The following is a 19710-nucleotide window of genomic DNA, read 5'->3' as shown; positions in this document are numbered from 1 at the left end:
TTAAAGGGGAAATACACCCAAAAAAAAAAATCATACATGTTATTCCTCTGGTCTAAGACAGTGAAATCATACATATTATTCCTCTGGTCTAAGACAGTGAATTCATACATGTTATTCCCAGGGGTGCGTTGCTGATTTCAAAGCTGGTTGCACAGTGTTTTAATGACGCCACGTGCACGCGCGCTCCTGCGCATGCGGATAAATGTTCCCTCGCATACACACAGACTAAAGACGATGCCTAATTGCCTCTACGAATGGAATGTAACACATTTCATTCACAAGTTTTGTGTGAATGTATCTGAGAACGTATTTGAACACACCTGACGACCTGTGCTATTGTTATGCAAAGTAGTATAGATGACACTGAGAGACACCCAGGAGAATGTTCTGAGTATATGATGGTATAGATGACACTGAGAGACACCCAGGAGAATGTTCTGAGTATATGATGGTATAGATCAGTGGTTCCCAAAGTCGGGGTCGCGACCCAAAGGTGGGCCGCGAGCAGCCACAGGAGGGCCGCGAGATGATTGAAAAAAAAAAAAAAAAAATCTTTTTCCACTGAACTTAGAAGCAGGCCAGGACAGTGTTTCTAGTTGTATTCTAAAATTCTATTCTATTGTATTCTAAAATGTGACTATATGGTTTTATATTAACTTAATAAATAAACAAAAACTAAAAATTTACTTATTTCAACGAACATTTCAAACTAAATAACAGATTATGCACATAAAACGCTGAAAACAACCGAAGCAACAATAGTATTTTAATGAGGCTATTATTATTATCATTATTATTTTGCAACAAGTTAGCCCTCTCATAAATAGCACATATAAATGAATAACTAACTTGAACTAACTTAATAGGATTGAAGTGATATTTGGCTTAAAAAATTGGTCGCCTGGCAAAAAAAAAAAAAAAAGGAAGCCTGACGATGTGCATTGGGCCGCGGCTCTCTGACGCCTTATTTTCTGGGTCCCGGCCTGAAAAGTTTGGGAACCCCTGGTATAGATGACACTGAGAGACACCCAGGAGAATGTTCTGAGTATATGATGGTATAGATGACACTGAGAGACTCCCAGGAGAATGTTGAATGAATGAATGAATGAAAACTTTATTGAACAGATTGCAGAATGGGTACAAGCAGCACGGTGGTGTAGTGGTCAAACACTGTCGCCTCACAGCAAGAAGGTCCAGGGTTCGATTCCCGCTTGGGGACCAGGTTTCCATGATGCCAGTTACCCAGGTGGGGTATCTCCCAGGCCTTTCTGTGTGGAGTTTGCATGTTCTCCCCGTGCTCGCAAGGGTTTCCCCCCCGATAAGACCCAACGGAAAAACATGCACAACAACAAGATCGCTAACGCTGTGGCGTCCTTGACGAAGACGGACAGGAGCACTTGGATTGGTCCCCTGGCACGGCTCACGTTGACGCCTGTCTGCTCCCGGCTGCCCTTGGGGGGAAGGACGATGGGATGGGTTAATCGCAGAGACGAATCGCATGCATGCATCGCATGCGTGCCGATTGATGACCTCTGAGCAGGTCCTAAATTATTTATTTATTATTATTAATACAGTACGGCTCAATACACACAATTGTTAAGGGGATGCAGACCAGAGAAAGACGTTTGTCTTGTTTACATCAGGGTCCCCAATTTTCAATTCATAGTGACATTTATGACATACACAACATACATGACATCATGACATTTATGGCATAGGGACATACATGACATACAGGTATATAGTACTGTTACATTTGTGACATATGATATGCAAATATACAGTACTGTTACCCATAGATCCTGACAGAGAGTATATACATATGATGGGGAGGAGACTGTACATTAGGAGGGGGTGGGTGGGTGGGAGAGAAATATCCATACGGTGGGGAGAGAATATATACATACGGTGGGGAGGAGACTGTACATTAGGAGGGGATGGGTGGGTGGGAGAGAAATATACATCCGGTGGGGAGAGAATATATACATACGGTGGGGAGGAGACTGTCTATTAGGAGGGGGTGGGGGGGTTTGGACATTTACGGTGGCCAGTTTCGAATTGCAGCCTCCCGTAGGTGCTCTTTTAGAGCGGTTTTGAATGTGGGTAGGGATTCACATTCCTTTAAAGCTTTGGGTAGGGCGTTCCACATTGATGTGGCATAATTGCAAAATGTGTTTAGTCCCTTGTTTGAGCCGAATCTGGGTTTAACATGATTTGTTGAGCTTCCTCTGGTGTTGTGGTCGTGGTATTCACTGACCTTTGGGAAGTATTTTGACATGTACATGGGTACCTTAGTCGTATAGTGTATCTTGTAGACCAGGCCCATTGCAAGTTGCTGTACTCTGTCGTCTACTCTAAGCCATCCTATAGTCAAAGTGGGCAGGGGTGAGGTGGGTTCTAGGAGTAAGGTCAAGTAGTAGTCTGACCAGTTTGTTTTGTGATGTTTGTAATCTTGTTTTTAGCGCCTTTGAGGTGCTTTGGTACCATGAGGTGCAAGCATAGTCGTAGTACCCTTGAATGAGTGCTCCTGCCAGAGTCTTCAGGGTATTCTTGTTACCAGAGAGGAGATCCGGTACAAGAATCTGAGTATATGATGTTATAGATGACACTGAGAATGTTCTGGGTATATGATGGTATAGATGACACTGAGAGACACCAAGGGGAATGTTCTGAGTATATGATGGTATAGATGACACTGAGAGACACCCAGGAGAATGTTCTGAGTATATTATGTTATAGATGACACTAAGAGACACCCAGGAGAATGTTCTGAGTACTGTATATCATGTTATAGATGACACTGAGAGACACCCAGGATAATGTTCTGAGTATATGATGGTATAGATGACACTGAGAGACACCCAGGGGAATGTTCTGAGTATATGATGTTATAGATGACACTGAGAGACACCCAGGAGAATGTTCTGAGTATATCATGTTATAGATGACACTGAGAGACACCCAGGAGAATGTTCTGAGTATATCATGTTATAGATGACACTGAGAGACACCCAGGAGAATGTTCTGAGTATATCATGTTATAGATGACACTGAGAGACACCCAGAGGAATGTTCTGAGTATCATGTTATAGATGACACTGAGAGACACCCAGGAGAATGTTCTGAGTTCACACTGAGAGCACCCAGGAGAATGTTCTGAGTTCAAACTGAGAGCACCCAGGAGAATGTTCTGAGTTCACACTGAGAGCACCCAGGAGAATGTTCTGAGTTCATAGGTTTATGTTTCAGAACTGAGAACTACTATAGAATAAAGAACATGGGTACCTTAGTCGTATAGTGTATCTTGTAGACCATGCCCATTGCAAGTTGCTGTACTCTGTCGTCTACTCTAAGCCATCCTATAGTCAAAGTGGGCAGGGGTGAGGTGGGTTCTAGGAGTAAGGTCAAGTAGTAGTCTGACCAGTTTGTTTTGTGATGTTTGTAATCTTGTTTTTAGCGCCTGTGGTATATTCTGCTATATTTAAGCTCATGCAACATGTGAAAAGGTCTGTGATGCTTAGTAAATACATAGTAGGTTGACAGCTGTCCTCTGCAGTCATAAAAACCACTAGGGAGCCAAGCCCTCGAGGCTCTACATCCTGCATAGAACCTGTGTCTGTACTGATAAGAGAACAGATGGTTAGGGGCGGTCAGGTGGCGTAACGGAGATTGCGTTCGTCACCAAACCCCGGAGCGGCTAGATTCGCCTGTTCGAATCCAGCTCACAGCTCCGGGGTTGTCACCAGCTTGGCTGGTTGTTCACACTAATACAATTGGCAGTATTAGAGGGTGGGAGAAGCTGGCGGGGTGGGTCCGGGTCGTTGTAAACAGCGACTCCTACAGTTTGGTCGGGGCGCCTGCTAAGCTCGGATAGGACTGGAGTGGGATAGTGTGATCTAGGGCTGGGCGATAAAACGATAACGATAAATATCGCGATAAATTATTTCCTCGAAATAAACATGAAACGTGGTCGCAAAGTTTCGATATATCGATTTTCCAAGTTTGGCTCCGTTCAGCCTCGGCTCAGCACACTCACTAACAACAACCAACGTTACGTGATGACGTGCTTACGCACCACAGCTCAGGACTCAAGGCTGCTAGGATACTTAGCTTGTGTAGTAGTTTTGATACATAAATCCTAAACCTCATTTGAATCTTTTATTTCTACTAGAAAAGGTCTGAAACTGGTGTTCAAATATGTGGCCTGAGAGACAAGATTAGAGTGTGTGTGTTGTGACAGAGACCGGGGAAGCACCACAGGAGGTCGTTTGCATATAGTCCCCTGGCAGCTGCAAAACAATCTGTGACTGATTATAGGAACAGGAAACCGACACCTTGGGCCCCAGGTCCTGCAGCTGTTCGGAGGAGGAGCAAGCTTCTCCATTCTCTGTAACAAAGTACATGTTTAAATGACTATTGGTATACTTGGATAACTATAGGGAATGCCTGTTATATTGTGGTAACCATCCTGAGTCGAATGATATGAAATATGCAATGTTTATGAGTCTCATTTAGCATCAAGATAAACTGTTCAATTATGATATCTCTGTTTATGTAATCAATCTCAATTCGAATATATATATATCTTGGGGTTCACCAACCAAAGTATTAGGTTAAATATACAGTGAAACTATTCTCTGGGCTTAAACAAAGTAGAGGGGGGTTGACCTATTAAGGACAACCCCCAATTTCACATTTAAACTTAGCAGGCCTGTGATTGGAGGAACACAGCTGCTGATGTCATCACACAGAGACTCTAGGCTTTTGGATATAAGGGGGATGTTGTGATGGTGGAGAGGGACTCTCTGAAAAAACCAAACCACCGAAGGAGACCACACCCATCTCTTCACACAGGAGCGGACGACGGCGGAAGCAGAGGAGAATCAACAGACAAAGAACATCATTGTGGAGGGAGAATAGACTGCTTTGTTCATCAGCCAGAGAACAAAGCCATCAACAACTTATCAACTATCATTCTTTAATCTGATTTCTTAGAAGGACGAGCGGCATATTGCTCCGGTACCTTGAATCTTTTATAGTGTTCTTTATTGTAATTTGTATACACTCTTAACTTTGATTAAACAGCTGCTGTTATATATCTTCTCCTCCTCCTTTCTCCTTCTGTACCGCTGGTCGTCATAACAAAGACCTCCAGTCTTTGGTTAAAGTACTTTCCAGGGCTTTAAAGGTTGGAAACACAACGTAGAGCAGATTAGATATTAGGTTCTGATTAAATCAGAACAAATTAGCTCGGGAAAGTACTACACATTCTCTTGATGGACTCTCTCAGTAGAATCTCATGCTTGAGTTTGCTGAAAGCCACACCTTTAGATTAGTTATGTGTTGTTTTGGATGCAATTAAACGCATTGATGACCATAGATGACCATAGATCACAGGACAAACTGAATCATCTCTGATACCATACGCCTTTGAGGTGCTTTGGTACCATGAGGTGCTAGCATAGTCGTAGTACCCTTGAATGAGTGCTCCTGCCAGAGTCTTCAGGGTATTCTTGTTTACCAGAGAGGAGATCCGGTACAAGAATCTGAGTATATGATGTTATAGATGACACTGAGAGACACCCAGGAGAATGTTCTGGGTATATATAGATGACACTGAGAGACACCCAGGGGAATGTTCTGAGTATATGATGGTATAGATGACACTGAGAGACACCCAGGAGAATGTTCTGGGTATATGATGGTATAGATGACACTGAGAGACACCCAGGAAAATGTTCTGAGTATATGATGTTATAGATGACACTGAGAGACACCCAGGAGAATGTTCAAGTTCAAGTTCAAGTTTCTTTATTCTTTATTTATTTAGTTTGCTTCAAGACACATACTGTAGTGAAGCCCTCCTCTTACTGTATATAACAGAGTCTGACCTATCCTCCATGTCTCCTCTTACTGTATAGAACAGAGTCTGACCTATCCTCCATGCCTCCTTTGCGCTTCCTCTGCAGGTCTGCGGCTGAGGAGGACGAGGGCAGCGTCTGGAGCGGAGATATGGCCTCAGGTGGCCGGTTGGCAGGCTGGCCTTGGCCTTCTCCCTCTGGAAGAGGTTCTAAAACACAATCACATTTAACAATCATTTAGCCTGCAGAGTGACAGAGATAAATCATAACACACTTTATTTGTATAGCACCTTTCATACTATAATTGCAGGCTAAAGTGCTGTTGGCATACAATGGGCATAGAATTGACATAAATAAATAAATAAATAAATAAATAAATAAATAAATAAATAAATAAATAAATAAATAAATAAATAAATAAATAAATAAATAAATAAATAAATAAATAAATAAATAAATAAATAAATAAATAAATAAATAAATAAATAAATAAATAAATAAATAAATAAATAAATAAATAAATAAATAAATAAATAAATAAATAAATAAATAAATAAATAAATAAAATAAACATAGTAAAATGCAGTAAAAATAAACATGAAATAAGACAGAATACAAGCAGTGACATAAAATAGCGTGGATAGTGTGGATGTAATGAGTCTATCTGTATGTTGTGTATGTCATACATTTATTATGAATTGAAAATGGGGGACCCTGATGTAAACAAGACGAAAGTCTTTCTCTGGTCTGCATCCCCTTAACAATTGTGTGTATTGAGCCGTACTGTATTGTGTACAGTGTACCCATTCTGCAATCTGCTAATACAATTTTCAATCAATCAATCAATCAGCCTCCCACTTGTGACAATTATGCCACATCAATGTGGAACGCCCTACCCAAAGCTGTAAAGGAATGTGAATCCCTACCCACATTCAAAACCGCTCTTAAAGAGCACCCACGGGAGGCTGCAATTCGAAACTGGCCACCGTAAATGTCCAAACCCCCCACCCCCTCCTAATAGACAGTCTCCTCCCCACCGCATGTATATATTCTCTCCCCGCCGTATGTATATTTCTCTCCCACCCACCCACCCCCTCCAAATGTACAGGCTCCTCACCACCGTATGTATATTTCTCTCCCACCCACCCACCCCCTCCTAATGTACAGTCCCCTCCCCATCATATGTATATACTCTGTCAGGATCTATGGGTAACAGTACTGTATATTTGAATATTGTATATGTCACAAATGTATCAGTAATAAATACCTGTATGTCCCTATGCCATAAATGTAATTTATATATCGTATAGCTCCGCTCTGCGTCTACTGCAATACACTTCCATATCAGTATTAGCACTGAATAAATGTTCACATGCATCTTTACACACCTCATCTGCCTGGCCACACCCCCATCCGCTTCTCTACATAAGCAGGGGTGTGGCCATACTAACAGCTCCTTCTTTAGTTTTCACCACGGCAAGTGCCTGTATACACCACTTTGAGACTGCTGAAATATTGAAGAAAGGAGCTACGATGCAGGAGCTACGTTGACATTATATCTTTGTTTTCTCTCTCACTATTTTCGAGGAAATACAGCGATAATGTCTTCGCCACTGGGGTGTCTAGAAGATGATGATCATTCTGACCTCCACCGGCATAGGGGCTCGCGTCGCTGGCCTAATCCCCACCTGCATTCCTCCAAGCTGCAGTTGGACAGGTATTACCTCCGCTACTGCAGCTGGACTTTGCTTGAGAGGCGCTTGGCTGTTGTGAGAGCTAGCTGCCTCTCCGGGTGAGTGATGGTTTTGATATGCGAGCGCCAGTTGTGTTGCTATGGGGGGAATGGCTACACGACTTACGAAAGCCGGCTCCAGGCTGGTACCCTTTTTGCTGCCTCTTAGCGGCGTGGAGAGGGTTCTGGTTTGACGCCCACACTACATTTGCCTGGGACCGTGTCCGAATCTGCGGTTCAAACCCCCGGATCTCTGGACGAACGGATACTCTCTGTCACCGTGCGAGGCCCCACCTTTCAAGATGAAAGTTACCCAGCGCGAGGGAAGTGGGTTTGGTGTTTCGTTATAAGAATTCCTTCACACTCTAGTCGGCTGCAGCCCATGAGGGAATTCTGCCGGCACCGCTGTGTCTGTTAATCACCGTTCTGAAGACTGTGTTGACTTCTTTCCTCTTCTCTCTTCGGATGAGGAGAGGGACAGACGGCGACTGTCTGAAGTGTTGGCCTATATTGTGTTTTCACGTTGTACAGTTTCGGTGATAGCTGCTTGGCTTGCGTTCTAGCTGGGTTGTGCTACCTGTTAGCCAGTTAGCTGTTAGCTGCGACGCTAGCTCTGTATGCTCGCTTGGCTGGGAACGTTAACCTGAAAACTACGACATCATCTTTGACAGAGGATGTAGTCGGCCCTGCACCATGATCGGCTGTTGGAGGGGGGCGTCTTAGCTTCTTTTGCCCCGCCAGCGAGGACCTTCGTCAACGTGGAGACCAGTGTTGCGGTCCTCTCAGCCTGCGTTCATTGGTGCAGGTAAGGGTCCTTTGGACACTTAACGCCTCTTTGTTCCTTCCCTTCTGAATGTTTTGTAATAACGATGTTTTTTCCAAAACGTATGTTGCTTCACTACATTTGGGGATGCGACATGTGTTGTGTGTGAATTGTCTTGATCGCTGGTATAGCTTTCTCTCTACCTAGAAAATGGCGTTTTTACGTGAGTAAAAATGAACTGGTTTTGTTGTATGATGAGAAGTTGTGTGTTCATGTAACGTTAGGCAATGTAGTTGAACTCACAACTGGCTGGGTTAATAACCCTGCAAAGCTATGCATAGTGGCATGTGATCGAGGGGTGAGTCCCTCTCTCAGCTTGTGATGACAATAAACAGGTGGCGTGTTCACATATTAACAGGGCTGTACCTGTTCAACCGAGTCGTATCAGGGGTAAGGTGGTAAGGGGTGGTTTTTCCCCCTGGTTTTTCCATGGCCCCCCCCCCCCCCCCCCCCCCCCTCCCCTCAAACATGATTTCGACACGTGTACCTACCCCCCTCCTGGGACTGGCGATGGCGGCGTGATTAGGGCACGGGACTGATTCTGGTCGCGCCGGACCAGGTCAGTTAATCCGTTGTCCGCCGGAGCGCAGATCTGCTGTTCTGGTACCCTGAGGGACTTGTGCTTTTTCGGGTGGGAAAATGCCGGGTCGGCCCGGGTGTTGCAGGGTTTGACGTTATGGAGATGTTCGTGGTTATGTTACTACGTGTTACCCCTCACTGTTGCTTGGTCCATGTTGTGTTGTACCTTGCGCTGTGCTGACGGAGCCTGGTCCTTCTCCATTCTTTTTCGCCCCTCTCTTCTCCTGCTTAGGCAGGGCAGGGAGGGGGCTGTTGAGGTGGTTCTTGTAGAACTCCTCTGGCATCCCTGTGTACGTCCCGGTCCGCCGGGCCCGGGTTCGAAATTGCTTTCGTCGACCCGTTGGCCTGGGTTAACCCCTTCTTGAAAACTGAAACACTTGTACTGCGGTATAGCCAGTGTATGCCCGCAGTTGTGTTTTGGAGTTTTTTCTTGGGGGGTTATAGGAACAACCGCCTCATGTTAGAACCAAGGGGGTGGTTGGTTCCCTGGTGTGTTGGTAGCAGAGTCAACTCTCGGGGTAGGCCGGGTTTGGCCCCGTCTACCTGTGAGTGTGCCCCTGCACCTTTCATGACGTCTGCCAATCATGTCAGCCTTCTCTGCCTCGGCCCCTCTAGAGAGTCAAGGTTTTTTTTGTGGAGGCTGCGACATGGTGCACAACATGCCAGCATACGCCCCTTCCGCCGGGGTGCTGTTTCAGCAGACCCCTTTGGCGCCTGTCTAGTCCGCAGTGCTCCAGGCTCAGGTCGAGTGGCCTGTTGCCTGGATTGAGGGATCGACCTCTTTTGGGGGTCGTCTCCCCGGTGCACTGCCTGCTCCCGCTGTGGGTGTAGCCTCTTGAGTGCTTCGGGGCGGCGTGCTGTAGGGGGGAAGGGCCTGCTCTTGGATGGGGCCTGTCCGAATACGCTGGCGATGTGGGGGGTGGTGGCACTAGTGACCGCCTGGTTGGGTCTCGATGCTGCGGCGTTGTTGGCCTCTCCAGGCCCCCTTTTCCGGGGGGGTCCAGTCCCTTCCTGGGTGTGGGTCCTCCTTCGCGCTCCGCTGCTACGGCCTTGCCACGGGGTTGGGCTTTTGCTCTTGACCCCGTGATATTAGGGGTTGTAACGGGGGTTTGTTCCTTTCCGTTCGTTCCCTAGTGGCATGTGGGTTGCGCGTTTGTGTAGTCGTGGGTGAGTCCCACGGTCTGCTCACCCTGTGCGTTGAGTTGCCAAAACTCCTCTTCGCACAGTCGGATCCGATACCCTCCCGTCTTCCGCCAGGGGGGTCCGGGGGCTCGGGTCCTCCCCGGTTCTGATGGTTGTGGGGGGCCTCAGCGGGTACATTTGTCGAGCTTCCGCTCTGCTCAGCTCCTGTATTGCAGTAGACGCAGAGTGGAGCTATACGATATATAACGTACGGTTATGTATATAACCATAGTTATATGAGTATAGTGACGCTCTGCGTCGGACACACTGAGGACCCCGTGGTCTTGCCTTTGTGGTGAAAGACTTGGGAATGAGCTGTTATTATGGCCACAACCCTGCTTATGTAGAGGAGCGGATGGGGGTGTGGCCAGGCAGATGAGGTGTGTAAAGGTGCATGTGAAAATGTATTCAGTGCTAATACTGATATGGAAGTGTATTGCAGTAGACGCAGAGCGTCACTATACTCATATAACTATGGTTATATACATAACCGTACGGTATGTTGAGTATGTCATAAATGTCAATATGAATTGAAAATGGGGGACCCTGATGTAAACAAGACAAACGTCTTTCTCTGGTCTGCATCCCCTTAACAATTGTGTCTATTGAGCCGTACTGTATTGTACCCATTCTGCAATCTGTTAAATAAAGTTTTCATTCATTCATTCATTCATGCACTTCTAGGAAACCTTGAACCGGTTCACCTTGTAAATCAGTGCAGTTGCTCAGACTCGCCACGGCACGGCGCCAAAACTCTGGCGGGCTTTGTTGTTGCTGCAAACCGTCACGTGAGGGTAATCGGGGGGCGTGCTCTCACTGACGCCGCTTATGACGTAACTGCTGTAACACTGACCTACTTCCCGAACACAGGACTCCCATAACTGTGACATGTACTTAAAAGATGATGAATACAGTTTATAAAGTGTTTCATAAAGTGATGAATTCTTTCCACCATTAAATTATTCGTTAACAATGATCCACACTTTGCATATAAAGAGCAATCAAATGTAATTAAATGTAAAAATATAGGCTACATCTGAAATCATAATAATCCTAACTACCTACCTCATATTATAGTCTACCCATATAATTCTGTATGATAGCATGTGCAATAGTGCTGTATATACCATATACATTTATATATGTATTTACCATACATACCCGCATATAATCCTTTTTACATGTCTGTAGATACTATATCTCCCTTACCTACTCTTACTAGTTACACTGCTGGCCAGTATGACTTACTACCATAGTGTCTTTATACCTGTATCACTGTACATATTAATACTATATCTATAGACCTACTACCATAGTGTCTTTATACGTGTATCACTGTACATATTAATACTATATCTATAGACTTACTACCATAGTGTCTTTATTTTTTTTTATTTTTTTTTTAAACTTCATTTTTTAGCGTTTATCGCTTTTTCTGGTCAAGCATGACCGAAAGAAACAGGTTGAATGGGATATAGATCAGGGGAAGACACTCTGAGAAAATACAGCGAGTCCGGGAGTCGAACTCGTGTACCCCAGATCCGTGACGCGCACGGTTGTCCCCGACGCCGAAATAGCGCCGAGATACGCGGTGAGCTACTGGAGCTCCCCCATAGTGTCTTTATACCTGTATCACTGTACATATTAATACTATATCTATATACTTACTACCATAGTGTCTTTATACCTGTATCACTGTACATATTAATACTATATCTATAGACTTACTACCATAGTGTCTTTATACCTGTATCACTGTACATATTAATACTATATCTATAGACTTTATACCATAGTGTCTTTATACCTGTATCACTGTACATATTAATACTACAACTCTGTACATACATCTGATTACTCAGTAGTACTGATTTATATATTTTATATGCAGTTTAATCACCAGTACATTGTATATTAATATTGCACTTTACTGATACATTTGCACTCTGGATGGATGCCAAACTTCTATATATGCCAAATCTCTATATATATGCGGTAAATATAAATATATAAATACATATAAGATATATACAGCACTATTGTAGATGCATACAGAGTTATATGGGTAGACTATAGTATGAGGTAGGTAGTTATGATTATTATGATTACCATGATTAGGAAAAATTAGGAAGACTTAAATTACCCAACTACTGTTACATTTATTTAAATTAGTAACGGCCCCTACATGTTTTTAACAACTCTCAAACACTTAATTGGATATGCTTCTTTTCAACTTGTATATAATATTTTTGGTAATACTTGATTGATACTGTATATCATTGTAATAATACTCGATTTACTGCATAACATTAAATCAGGTGAAAATATCAATATTTAGTACTTAAAACCTTATTATCATATTATCAACATTTGAACCGGAAGCTTCACCCCCCCAGTATGATTCACGCTCACCTACCCCCTGGCGAGGCGGCCCTTTGGGGGCCGACAGGTGGGACGTTTAACGTTCGGTGAGTAAGAACAGAGTGAGTGGTGAGTGTGTGTGTGTGTGTGTGTGTGTGTGTGTGTGTGTGTGGGGGGGGGGGGTTTATCATGAATCATATTGACTTGAACTCCCTCAACCCCCCCCCCCCCCCCCCCCAGAGAAGGTTTGTGGGTCAGCAGCTGTGTGACATAGACTGTGGGAGTTTCTCCTCTTCCTCCCGTGTGCTCAGGCAGCCGCTAGAGGGCGTCCCGCTGATGCTGCGACCAGCAGCTTCTGTCGTCAAACACTGCCTCTCTGTTCCTCATAGGTTGTAACTCCCCCCCCCCCCGTATTTTTTCCTTCAACGGTTGCCCTGGCTGTAATATGTAGAATTATTGTTTGTTTGTACATTGTCTGTACATGTCTGATGTAAATATTTTGCATGATGTGTTTTTAACCTGTTCTTAATTACCTGTATCTGTATGCCATATTATGTTATGCTTTTTTTTTTTTTTTTTTTTTTTTTTTTTGCAGCTTTTTAATGTTAAGCCTTAAGGTCCCCCTATAGGGGGACCCTGCTTTTCTTTATCATAAATCGATCAATAGAGACTGTATTAGATCCCCAATTATCATATCATGGGGTATCCTTGGAAAGCCACACTCATTGGCTACAACCCTGTTCAAAGATTTTCGAGATCGCCAAATGATTGACGGAGCTAGAGCCCCGGGAGTCGGGGGTGGTAATGTGTACTTTTGCGTACTTTGGGGCACGCCTCACATATCGGCATGTAACTCGAGAACCACTGAACGGATTTTGTCACCTGATAGGGCAATCGACAGACAACAAATAGGGCTTTAATTCTATCTATATATTAGTTGGGTCAAGAACCAAAATTCCGTGACCATTCTCTGGCTAAGATGTTTTGATGATTGATTTGACTTCTATGGACCTTTTATAAAATATTTAGCCATCTTGAAAAATTTACTTTGGATCCAGAGCACCTAGAATCATGTATGAATACACTTTTTTGTGTAAATCAACCACGACGATTCCAAATCTGACATCAGTTTGACTCTATGACATCAATTTGACCCAGAAATCCAAGATGGCCACCATCTAGTAGAGCGAAAATGTAACTTTTAATGTCAAAACCAATTTTACCATGGTACTGCTGTACTTTAAACAAACTACCTTCATAAGGATCTCAGCTAAATAATTGATGAATGTACAGTATGACAAGATAACTAATTATCCTTCAAAATATGCTCTCTTAAATAGCTGTAACTTGAACAGGTTAACAATGAAACCACTTTAAACATGTCATGATCAGTCCGAATCAGAGCATTCTGCCTCACTAGATTCTGAATCATCAGATTCCAATGAATCACCCCTCCTCCTCCATACATCATCATCTCCCTTCTCATCATCATCCTCCTCACTCTCATCTTCCTCACTTTCTTCAGCTGGCCCTGGTGCAGGTAGATGTGTTGGGAGAGCAGGTCGTGTGTGGCGGACAGGGCGACAGCGACCACCCACCAGCACCCAGCCATGTCCGAGTGGCGAAGGGTGTCGCTTCAGGGAGGGGTGGCGCACTAGATATGCCAAGTAGTTCGCATGGAGGCAGTGTTGGCATAGGCTATCTGCATCTGGAGGGAGATGGATGAATGATTTGTTCTTCATTTTCTTCCACTTTGTGGCATGGGCCTCAGCCATGGTCTTGTCCATAAATAACATGCATCCCTTCATACAATGGGTTTCACGCTGGCTTGAATATGGAGCAGAGGAAGAGCAAGGCTTATTCTCATACATCTTACAATCAACCGCCCAACAAGTCAGTTGTGAATGACATCTGTCTACCATCATCGCCACTAAGCACATGCCCTTCGCCTTCTTAGTGGGAGATCATCCTGTGTATGAATTGATCATCACTCTGCTCAAGGCCGAGAACCCAAACAAGTACCATGATGACATTGTACCCTTTCTTTGTCCCTTCCATACACAGTGTGTGATGATGAGTGCTATCTACAAGCGCTACAAGGGGAGTGAGCTAGGAGATGTACTTGTGGCAGGAGGAGTTATTGCAGAGGGCTCCGTTGACCATGCACTGAAAGGCAAGCATTACAAGAGGGGGCTGCGTTGCTTGAGGCTCATCTATGAGGCACTCATGAGTCAGCTGGTAAAGGGGAGGCTCATGCCCAACCTGGCTAATGAGACAAGGGAGAACCTTGAGATTCTGAGAGATATGAGTCTTTCCCAAGAACCCCGTGCAGCTGCACATGCGGCACTGATTGATTGATTGATTGATTGATTGATTGATTGAACATTGTATTAACAGATTGCAGAATGGGTACAATACAGTACGGCTCAATACACACAATTGTTAAGGGGATGCAGACCAGAGAAAGACTTTCGTCTTGTTTACATCAGGGTCCCCCATTTTCAATTCATAATGAGATAATTGTGACTTAACAGAGATGATAAATACATTGCTTAGACTATTGTGACAACATGCTAACACATGTTGCATCTGACTTCTATGGTTTAATCAATATAGAGTTACCAACAAAAATAATGGATTTGAAATAACTACGCAAGTCTTTGAGTAGGGCTGGGCAGCCTAACATGACAGAGTGCAAATGTAATAGTAAAGTGCAATAGTAATATACAATGTACAGGTGATTAAACGGAGTATAAAATATATAAATTAGTACTAGTAAATCAGTGATACAGGTATAAAGACACTATGGTACAGTAGTAGTAAGTAGTAAGAGCCAAACATCCCAGATAAACTACTGCCTTCAGTGCCTTGTCGATACACTACAACCACATCCGGCATCTCCTCGAGAGTGAGGACGCATTGCTCCACTGACCTACTGACCTATTTCCGGAGGAACCGAGAGAGAGTTCCCCTCGGCTCCTGTCCGGCGAATTAAACAGACATCCCCAACAACAACACTCTGAATTAAACAGACATCCAACAGCGCTCTGAATTAAACAGACATCCCCAACAACAACACTGAATTAAACAGACATCCCAACAACAACACTCTGAATTAAACAGACATCCCAACAACAACACTCTGAATTAAAAAGACATCCAACAGGCTCTGAATTAAACAGACATCCAACAGGCTCTGAATTAAACAGACATCCCCAACAGCAACACTTTGAATTAAACAGACATCCCCAACAGCAACACTCTGAATTAAACAGACATCCCCAACAGCAACACTCTGAATTAAACAGACATCCCAACAACAACACTCTGAATTAAACAGACATCCCCAACAACAACACTCTGAATTAAACAGACATCCCAACAACAACACTCTGAATTAAACAGACATCCCAAAAACAGCGCTCTGAATTAAACAGACATCCCAACAACAACACTCTGAATTAAACAGACATCCCCAACAACAACACTCTAAATGAAACAGACATCCCCAACAACAACGCTCTGAATTAAACAGACATCCCAACACCAACACTCTGAATTAAACAGACATCCCCAACAACAACACTCTGAATTAAACAGACATCCCAACAACAACACTCTGAATTAAACAGACATCCCAACAACACTCTGAATTAAACAGACATCCCAACAACAACACTCTGAATTAAACAGACATCCCAACAACACTCTGAATTAAACAGACATCCCCAACAGGCTCTGAATTAAACAGATTGATTGATTGATTGATTGATTGATTGATTGATTGATTGATTGATTGAAAATTGTATTAACAGATTGCAGAATGGGTACAATACAGTACAGCTCAATACACACAATTGTTAAGGGGATGCAGACCAGAGAAAGACTTTCGTCTTGTTTACATCAGGGTCCCCCAAACATCCCCAACAGCGCTCTGAATTACATGGAGATACGCAGAGTCGACGGTGGGGTCGTGTCGTGTCGCGTCCCTTACCTGTCCGTTGAGACATGCCTGGAGAGCGCAACAGAGCATGTGGAGGTGGCGAGATGTAGTCTTGTAATGTATGAGAGATGAGAGGGACGAGATATGTTGTATAATTTACTTTTATGTTTTTCCCTCCTGCCGCTTTACAAAGGCGGGGAGAGAGAAGGGGGGGTTGAAATGGGAGGGAGGGAGTCACGCTAAACTCAGAAACGTGAGGGGATGATGAAGTGTAATGAGGACACAGAACTCCCGAGGAAAAAACGGAAGTGTCCTGAGTCATCATCGCCGCGTTGCTTTCAGTTCATTCACACCGGTCACCCCCCCCCCCCCCCCCCCGCGCAAGCTCCCATTCACCTCCCGCCGCCGCGCAAGCTTCCATTCACCTCCCACCCTCGCACGAGCTTCCATTCAATCTCCCACTGTCGACGACTGTCATTCATGAATCTGTGTCCTGGCCACTGGAAGCACGTGCTTCACGTCAGCCCAATCTTCGCTTAAAATACTGTGAAGTACAAATCGACCACAGGAAAAAAGTACACAATGTATGTACGTTATTTTCCCTCATATTTTTATATTCAAGGATCATTTTATTGTTTACACTGTAAATGTCCAAACCCCCCACCCCCTCCTAATAGACAGTCTCCTCCCCACCGCATGTATATATTCGCTCCCCGCCGTATGTATATTTCTCTCCCACCCACCCACCCCCTCCAAATGTACAGTCTCCTCCCCACCGTATGTATATTTCTCTCCCACCCACCCACCCCCTCCTAATGTACAGTCCCCTTCCCATCATATGTATATACTCTGTCAGGATCTATGGGTAACAGTACTGTTATGGTTTGTAACCGACCCCAATCGCACAACACAAGACAGGTATGAGAGTAAGCCAAGAACTGGGCATTTATTGAAACACACAGAAAACGGCACTGTCCCTTTAAGGGAGAACACAAAAAACTGGAAAACAAGAAAGGGAAAAAGGCACAGTGCCTTTAGGAGGCGAGCTGGCTAAGGGGAAGGCTAAGGGAAACAGGACAGGGCAAGGGACAAGGGCAGGTACAGGGAGGACTAGGAGGACTGGACGGGAAGACTAGGAGGACTAGGAGGACTGGACAGGGATGACTAGGAGGACTAGGAGGACTGGACAGGGAGGACTAGGATGACTAGGAGGACTGGACAGGGAGGACTAGGAGGACTAGAGAGGGAGGACTAGGATGACCGGACGGGATGACTAGGAGGACTAGGAGGACTGGACAGGGAGGGCTAGGAGGACTAGAGAGGGGAAACAGGGACAGAGGCTCGCGGAGGCGGGCTGGGGAGAGGGAGGACTGGAAGGACTAGACAGGGAGGAACAGGATGACTAGGAGGACTGGGAGGACTGGACAGGGAGGACTAGGAGGACTAGACGGACTGGACGGACTGGACAGGGAGGACTAGAGAGGGGAAAACAGACAAAGACTGGGATACAAGCATTAGAAGAATGTTGCTGCTCTGCAGCTTCTCCCGGGAAGGCTCGTCTGAGGAATCAGACAGTGACGTCAGAGCCGCTCTGCAGAATCCTCTCGGCAGCTCTCCGAGGTGGTAAACGGGACAGAGAGGGAGAGAGAGAGCGGGTTAGCTCAGAGTACAGTTGGGAACAGAGCAGGTGACAGGAGAAGTGACTTGTCCCAAAACAGAGTAATCCAAGTGACTGAATCTTCGGTGTAAATACACACTGCGAGTAATGTCCCAACAACAATCCACGTGAGAATATCTTCGGTGTGAAATCACACAGTGAGCAAAGTTCAAGCAAATATTATCCCAAATGAACAATCCAAAAAGCAGGCACAGGGTGAGTGACAGTCTGAACAAAAGCAGGATCTCTTCAGTGTATAACACACACGAAAAATGATAGGGTCAAAAGACAGTCTTGCAAAACTCACCCAGGCGCTGTGCGTAAAGAGAGCAGGATCAAACAGGGCGAGCGCGTCGCTACGGGGAACGGGTTGTCCAAGCGGAATACTGAGTGGTGCGCGGCTGTTTGGAGTACGCGCCGGTAAGGAGAGCGCGTCTGGCTCGGAGGTCTGGATGCGCGTCAGGATGCGCGTCTGGAGTGAAGAGCGTGTCTGCTGCGCGGAGGTCTGGATGCGCGTCTGGATGCGCATCTGGAGTGAAGAGCGCGTCTGCTGCGCGGAGGTCTGGATGCGCGTCTGGATGCGTGTCTGGAGTGAAGAGCGCGTCTGCTGCGCGGAGGTCTGGATGCGCGTCTGGATGCGCGTCTGGAGTGAAGAGCGCGTCTGCTGCGCGGAGGTCTGGATGCGCGTCTGGGCGTCTGCTGCGCGGAGGTCTGGATGCGCGTCTGGACGTCTGCTGCGCGGAGGTCTGAAGTGGAACACTGGAATACCTCCCGTGGAAGTTTAGAGAGCGCAGTCCAGTGTCTCCTTCCAGGCAAACGGCGACAGGAGGCGAAGGCTTGAGCGCATCTCACGCCGGAGATGAAAACAGCATAACAGACAGAAACCGAAACTCCCGTAGGAGCCTTTAGACAGAGAACCTCCCGAAGGAGTCTTGGTGATAGAGATATGATACGGAACGACCCGACCAGGCTAGAGGGGAAGAGCGAGGTACTTAAAGCCCACAGGGGTGCTAATTAGAATACACATCAGGTGCGGGAGGTAATTGATAATCGAACTAGAAGTGTGTGTTCGGCACCAGACCAATCAAACACATAATGACAGGTAGTCCAAGGGTGTGGCTGCTGAAGAGCAAACGAACGCGAGGGTGGGGGCTAGTGAGGTGAGGAGAATGCAATTGATTAACAGAAAACTAAAGGAACAGAGCGAGTAGGCTTAAAGGAACAGAGCGAGAAGGTGAGCAACGGACAAAACCTCACAAGTACTGTATATTTTTGAATACTGTTTATGTCACAAATGTATCAGTACTAAATACCTGTATGCAGGGCCGCCTCAGGGGGTGTGCGAGCAGTGCGGTCGCACAGGGCCTCGCGGGAAGGGGGGCCTCGCAAAATAATTTTTTTTTTTTTTTCTTTTTGCGAGGCCCCCCTTCCCGCGAGGCCCTTTTTCATCACAGACCTAAAATCTAGTTTTGCTTATATGCTTATATATTTCACATTAGACACGTTTGTAGAATGTGTCTGACTTGTTCCTGGGTCTGCAGTGACATACTATTGGTTTCAACGAAGGGAGCT

General features: G+C 45.2%; 1 protein-coding gene across 1 annotated transcript in view; it reads right to left on the bottom strand.

The window, feature by feature from the left end:
- The window catches only part of LOC311241967 (basic helix-loop-helix ARNT-like protein 2), a gene marked incomplete at both ends in the record, with an annotated part of 90522 nt that extends 76372 nt beyond the window's left edge, over positions 1-14150 (bottom strand). Inside the window, 3 exons of the mRNA XM_084330924.1 lie at positions 5935-6070; positions 10882-10951; positions 14040-14150. Of these exons, the coding sequence (XP_084187050.1) occupies positions 5935-6070; positions 10882-10951; positions 14040-14150 (317 nt within the window). The remainder of the gene's footprint in view (positions 1-5934; positions 6071-10881; positions 10952-14039) is intronic.
- Positions 14151-19710: the final 5560 nt, after the last annotated feature.

The sequence above is a fragment of the Notolepis coatsorum genome (genome assembly GCF_963971535.1).
Source record: "Notolepis coatsorum genome assembly, chromosome: 15".
Classification (NCBI taxonomy): domain Eukaryota; kingdom Metazoa; phylum Chordata; class Actinopteri; order Aulopiformes; family Paralepididae; genus Notolepis; species Notolepis coatsorum.
This window is presented reverse-complemented; position numbering and strand designations above follow the sequence as displayed.